The sequence below is a fragment of the Anas acuta genome, chromosome 3 (assembly GCF_963932015.1).
Source record: "Anas acuta chromosome 3, bAnaAcu1.1, whole genome shotgun sequence".
In the NCBI taxonomy this organism is placed as follows: Eukaryota; Metazoa; Chordata; class Aves; order Anseriformes; family Anatidae; genus Anas; species Anas acuta.
Window position 1 is genome coordinate 42,920,135 of NC_088981.1, and position 7,062 is coordinate 42,927,196.

At 46.5% G+C, this 7,062-nt stretch overlaps 1 protein-coding gene across 1 annotated transcript in view; it reads left to right on the plus strand.

Annotated features, from left to right (window-relative positions):
• The first annotated feature begins 3,104 nt into the window (after positions 1-3,104).
• CAPN9 (calpain 9) overlaps positions 3,105-7,062 on the plus strand; it is a 31,495-nt gene continuing 27,537 nt past the window's right edge. The window contains exon 1 of the mRNA XM_068676825.1: positions 3,105-3,597. Within this exon, the coding sequence (XP_068532926.1) occupies positions 3,385-3,597 (213 nt within the window). The 5' untranslated portion in view covers positions 3,105-3,384. The remainder of the gene's footprint in view (positions 3,598-7,062) is intronic.

The following is a 7,062-nucleotide window of genomic DNA, read 5'->3' on the forward strand; positions in this document are numbered from 1 at the left end:
AGTAGACATTTAGTGATGGTGCTTGGGGAAGAAAACAGCGTTCAGCTTTAGCATACATTGCTGGCCTATGCATCTCTGATGTTGCTACACTGCCAGTTTGAAAGCCTGCCTCGTCCCGTGGCTCGTAGAGAGATATCTGCAGACCACATGAGCTTAATGGTTTCCAGAGCTGGCCTGTCAGGGTTTAATTGCATTTGCTCTGACAGCTCTCTCTCAGCTGGCAGTGCCTTTACACCTGTGCAGGCACCCACTTTGCAGGGCAAGGACAGCCCTGCTGGGAGAGGGCCGGGGGGCTGGAAACTTGCTGTCCCCCTGACAGTGCAACCCTGGAGAAAGGACTTCATTGCTCAGGGCTGTCACAAGCCCTGCTCTTACATTGCTTCAGTGTCACAGTATGTTCATTGCAATAGCTTGTCAAGTTAAAGTGTACAAAGCCCAGTGTCAAAGCCTCTTATCATCCGTGTTTGCCTACCTTCCCTGTGTTAACACCTACTCTGCTTTTTCTCAGTGCACCAGCATGTCTAAGGACCAAAGCCCTTCTACACTGGCTGTTTGTCTGACTGTATCCTGAGGTATCTGAACATTTTGGTGCCTGTCCCCAGTGGAATACCACACAAATAATTGCTTTGCTTGGCATCCCTGCAGTTATCCCCAGCAAAGAGGCCAGGACCAAATAGGTGTAATTGTCCTTTTATTTGTATCAGGGTAACCCCTTTGTGTCAAGCCTCCCAGCCATACCCACCTTTCAAAAACACAGAGGTCAAACCACTTCTACAGCATTTCCCCTTTCTCTCTTATCTCCCCATTGCCTTATACCTAATATGTATATTGTTCCTGCAGGGCAGGAAATATCTTGAAATTCCATATCTACACAGCAACGAGCACAATGCAGTGTAATAGTCCCTACTATATATAAATCTAATACATATAATTTTCCCTATCCCGAAACCAATGAATGAAGGGACTGGGCCAGAGATGCTATCAATTTATTTAGTTCACTCTTTTCCTAACATAATTTCGTGATTTATTGCAGCATCCTATCCTATATAGGATGCAAATATTCTTGTGCATGAGACCAAGACCCATGTTTCACTTTCCTCCCACCTATTACAGGTCCTCAGGTCCTCCTATCCTCAGGTCCCTGAGGATCTGCAGACAGCACCAAGCAGCAGCAATAACAAGAGTTGTCTCAGGGAAGAAAAGCACTTCTCACTGGTTTCAAAAGGAAATTTCATGGTAAAAGAGCAAAACTGCTAGAAGTCCTTTTTCTTGTAAAACTCTTGAGTGTGGCTAGCTAGATACAAAGTTTTGTATATAACTGAGAACTGAAATATTTTGTTAGCATTTTCTGCTCACTCCTCTTTTTCCCAACTGCTTTCTCCAGGCTCCGTCTCTTCAGGCCACTTTCAGCCAGGTTTGATACCAGGGCTGAGACCTCAGAGATGTGAACTTTCCTGCAGTGTCAGGACTTGAGCACAGTGAGGAGAGGGGAAAGTTGTCCCTGCCCTCTGAGGGAAAGGCTGCAGTGTGAAACATCCCTTATTAACATACCAGAGCATTCACTTAGGACAGAAACTTTATGAATTCCCCTACAGCACAAAGAGCACCCATCAGAGCTCAGCCCACACATTTCTGAGTGCAGCTGAACTCTGAAAAGCGGGAACTCCCTGAGGTGATATGCGGTCACTCCCCTTGGGCTCTAGCAGGTGTGGAGGCTGTGTATCCAAGATGCTGAATGTCTCCTTCCCTGGCTTTCACATTAGTCTGGAGTGTGAGAACATGCCTTGCCCCACATAGAGATGTTAGGGATGAAGTGCATTCCTGTTTTTTTACCACTGGCTGAATGTGGGATGTTGGGTACATCACATCTCTGAGGCTCACATTGGCACTTATGACCTTCTCCTGCCTTAGTCCCTTAGCTGGGATCCATCTCACATGACTATACGCATTTAATAGCTGAGCATCTACCCTCAGCTAGTCCACGAGGCTTCACCTAAAGGGAAATGAAAGACGTGGTCATCTCCAGAGAGATCTTATGGATGAGGACACAGTGAATCACTTCCTGGAGGCACTGCTCTTCTGTACTGACTGTAGAGAAAGCTGAGGTGAGTAGTTTGGAGTCTGTTCTGCAGACCTAAAGTTCGGTCAGATGACTGCCACGTTTGGAGCACAAGGCCTGCCTCTTCTCACACGTCTGGACAGCATCCATACATTTGGACAATGGGAACTTGGTCTCAGGAGGGAGCCTGCAGACATCAACAATGGGTGCAATTATGGGGAATAAACATGGGAATATATGCTGTGAAAAAGAAAGCTTTCCTCACAGCGCTGCTGTGACAAATAGCAGAACAGAAAGGAATTAATTCTGTTTCACCTAATTGCTCTCCATTAATCATCCCTTGGCAGCAAGCTCGAGTGGTCGACCAAAGGGCCAATTAAAGCAAAGGGAGGCTGACTGGTGTTTGTACTCAGGGCTGTGTTTTGTGTTACAGGAACTGTAATTTGTTCCCAGGGCAGCATCTCTTGCCATTCCACGCATGGAGGAGTACCCATGCCTGTCTGGCTCTGAACCCTGCCGTTATTTCTTCAGAGCATCCATGGTGCATGGACTGACCTCCTCTCCAGGACAGCTTTTTGCTGTCTAATGTGAGATGTGATGTGGCAGGTAGACGCTGGGCAGCAGAAGAAACACAACAAGAGATGAGCAAGGTCATGAAACCCAGAACTCAGTGTCAAGTATGTGTGTATTTGGGTTTAAAATCCTTTATTACAACACACACAGAAATCCTACAAGGCACAGTGTGTTAAAACCCTTTCCCCAGGTAAAATACCCTGTCACTTGCCCTGCCCTGAGCTGTCCCCACAAGATGCTAACACCCCAAACCTGGGGCCAGCCCTGGGCTACCCCTCAGCAGAGCAGCCCTAGCCCTTACACCTCATCCCTGGTGTCCCTTGACAGGGACAGCACCTGGCCGCTGGGACAGCCCCACCATCGTCATGCCGGGCTTTTCATGTGTGGGACAAAAAGGGCGAGCCTGCCGCGGTTACAAAGGCTACACCCCGTCCTGCAGCTTGCGTTTCGCTCCGTTGGCTCCCCATACCTTGAAGTCAGCGGCCAGGGGTGGCGGGGAGAGGTGCCAAGCCCCACGCAGGCCCGTCACCGCTGGGTGGGCACAGCAGCCCTGCCCCGGGGAGGACCTGGCACCACCTCGCCACTCCTGGCCCAGCAGCTGGCGTGGCCGAGCCGGCCGCCTTCCCTCCCTGTTTGCTTTCAGGGTGTTCATCGCACTGCTCCCGCGCTGCTCGGAGCTGCTCGCACTCCTCTCTCCCTCTACCCTTGTCCCGTTAAGCCTCATCTCCTCGTGTTTCTCCCTGGTGGGAGCCATGCCCTACCTACTCCGGGACTCGAAGCCCAGGCCGCCACCACTGCCGCGGGAGGCGCGTGCCACCCACAGCTCGGGGAAAGCCTACAAGGAGCTAAAGCAGGAGTGCCTGCGCAGGGGCAGCCTCTTCGAGGACCCTGACTTCCCTGCCAGTGACGCCTCCCTCTTCTTCAGCGAAAAGCCACCCGTTCCCTTCATCTGGAAGAGGCCTGGGGTGAGTACACGACGTCCTCACACCCCACCATCTGGTGGGAGTGCTCCCATGTACAGCAGGGAAACCCAATGATTGTTTGGGGTGCTTTGCGCTTTGTTTGGGGTCCTTGGCAAAGAGGAGGGTTGGAAGGTTTCACCCCATGGAGCTGCGTGTTGCTGGCTTACATCTGGTGACGGGGAGTGGAAAGGTAGGGGCATTGTAAGAGAAGCTAAAATCTGATAACTATTGCAAGTATTTCTGAAACACCCATTTTTTTTTTTTTTTTTGAACTGTCCTGTAAAATCCTATACCTTTTCCATATTTTCTTGTCCTTTTGAAGGCCTTTGGCTTAATCATTTTAGAATATCGTATGTAGATTTTCTTCTTTTCTGCCTGCTGTAGCTTATTGTGCATATGTTTACGTACATGCACAAAGAATTTCTAATTGGGCATCTCTCTTACATTATTGCCAAACAAAAGCAACGTTAAGATGAAAATAAGATGGCATGCAAGGGATTAAGGGTAAAATACATTATGATGACATGACTATTTGAAAACCAACTGCCATTAATGGAGGAAATTCATAATTAAAGTTAAACTTAAAACAACCAAAACTTCTAACTTTTAGAGCATGAGACATGCTTGCTTCCATCACAAAACACTGAGAGGCTGTGAGTACATGCCATGATCGCTGAGCCATTCAGCAGTAGCCAAGGGCTCGATGAGTATCTCTTAATGCATCTTGCGTAACAGACATTAATAACACGGGGATAGCCCGAAGCTTCGCCAGTCACATGCTCTCAGATCACGAAACCAACATTGCTCCTGGTTCCTTCTCCCCAGTTAGCTTTAACTAGTAGCCAGGAAATTTGTGGCTACTTTTCATTTCTTTGTTAATGATTGACATTTATTCTCTTTTTCTTCATGGTCTGAAAGCTTCAGAATTAGCAGAAAATGTCCCTTTGCCAATAGTGGTACCAAGAGAGAAAAAGAACAAAATGGGCTTAAAATGGGTTTACGTTTTGGCTTCACTTAATCCACAATGAGAGACATTCAGATGCTTTAGTGTCTGATAGCTAATGCAGTGTCACTACAGAGCATTATTAGGGCTATTACTCCTAGACAAGTTTCAGCTATGAAAAAGCCCCAAAGGCAAGTGCAGACCCTCAGGCACTGCTGCCCACCTTGTCTGGAAGTACCCCAAAGGCTAGGTATGCTTTCAGGCTCCCCCAAAAAGCAGGCTGGAGGTTTGGGGTTGCTTTGCTCAAAGACGTGACTTCTGTGTCCTTATGAGTGGTAGTAAGGGACATAGGAGAGTAGACTTTCTGTTATACGCAGACTCTCATCGTCAGGATGTTTGTAAGCTGAAGTGGAAATATTTCTACTAGGAGTAAGCTACCTGAAACAGGCTCTGCCTTTACACTCCAGTGGCCGCCATACAAAAAGGTGAACTTCTGTGAGCAGCACAACAAGAAATAAAGCTCAGGGGAGGCTGTAAGGATGCAAAATCAGAAAGTTTCAACTCCTCAGCATTTAAACTAAATCAATTTAATGTCTATTAGCTATCAGTGTGTTTACACTGCCCCTGTGTGTGTGGGTATTGGTGTTCAGACTGCTTCTCGTGGTGGCTGTTTTTTACTGCCTTCCTACCAGTGTTTTACAGTGGTTCAGCTCAAGTGTAGCACAGTATATGCAGGTAATTGCAGGCCCAAATAATGTTAGTCCTCAGATTTACACCTTGTTACAGTTTATTCTTTAGTAATGAGAGTAGAGAAGGCTGTCTCATTATTTTCACATGTATATGTATACCTGCAGGCACAAAATTTTGTACACAGAATAAACAAGACCCTCTAGCTAGCCCAGATCTGTACATCTCCCACTGCAATCAGTGAGCTGCACTGATTTGCACCTGGTGAATGTCTAGATTTCTACATAAATCTTAAGTGTCCTAAGATTCAGAAAGATATTTAGTGATTTTGTTTACCAATCCCTTATCTTTACAAATGAAATCCTTGAAATTACACCTTATAAAAAAAATTAGAATAATTTGAAAAATAGATGACCATTTTCTCATTCTATCTTCCCTTCCCTTCCCTTCCCTTCCCTTCCCTTCCCTTCCCTTCCCTTCCCTTCCCTTCCCTTCCCTTCCCTTCCCTTCCCTTCCCTTCCCTTCCCTTCCCTTCCCTTCCCTTCCCTTCCCTTCCCTTCCCTTCCCTTCCCTTCCCTTCCCTTCCCTTCCCTTCCCTTCCCTTCCCTTCCCTTCCCTTCCCTTCCCTTCCCTTCCCTGTCCTGTCCTGTCCTGTCCTGTCAATTTAAATCTAAATTAAACTGTTGGGCTAGTATATCTGTCATTTATTTCTAGTAGCTCAGTATCTGGGAAAGCAAGAGACATATATGTTGAAGATTTAAAAAATAACAATAATAAAAAGGGGGGGAAGACAAATATGTTTTACAATGCCAATTGAATCTGTGGTCTACAGGAGGAATTAAGAAGGAAATTCTCCTAATATGAACAGCCGCTGGCAACCAGTATGACAGGAACTATATGCTGGAACCAGAGAGATAAATACAATCACAAAAATAGGGCCACCATAAACAGCCTCAGCCTCAGCTTTTCTTAGATCTCTAAGAGGGAGATCTTTTCTTAGACCTCCCTCTACCAATGTATGCCAGAGGCTCAAGGGATGCAATTTGTTTCCCTTTGACTCGAAAGAAACATAGCTTCAAAGCAGCAGCAGGAGAGTTGCAGGCACCTCCTTTAATCTCCCTGAGAAATTCATCACCCTAATTCTAGGCAATACCCTTCTGTAGGTGAATCTTTGAATGTGCTGTGTGTGGATGCAAGATCTAGTCCTGGGTTTTGTCTTTTTGCATACTGAAAGCACTGATATGTGTTATTACACCATCCAGTCTGAAAATCCCTTTAAGTTTAATATTATTCTTGCAAGTGTAGCTCTTGGTTTTCTTTTGTGTAGCAGAGAATGTAACACGGGTCCATTCAAAGTCCTTTAAATTCCTTTTCATTGTTTTTTTGTTTGTTTGTTTGTTTGTTTTTTTAAATTTGTGTTTGCTTTAAACACAGAAGATTGAAAATATTTTCTCATCTGTCAGTTGTAGAGCTGCGTAACAGGCACCGAGCCACGAAACTCTCACAGCACTCAGCAGCATTTGTGTCCATGTCGGTGGAGAGGCTTTTTATCTCAACCCTCGCTAGCATGCAGTTTCTTGGTAACACTAAGCGCCGTGAGAATCGTGTTCTCCAGGAGCAACAGCACTAAAATAAGGCACATTATTAAAGATCAGCTGCCTTATCAGCCGTCGTACTGGTGTTTAAAGGCAATGAGCTGTGCTCTTTATCGCTCGCATCCTGTCACACATGGCTGGGTGTGTTTAACAAGCAGGCGGGCCAGCTGATGAGGGGGTGACGTTTGGTTTCCCCTTGCCAGGTGCGCTGGGGACATGGCACGGCCTCACCACCAGCTCCTC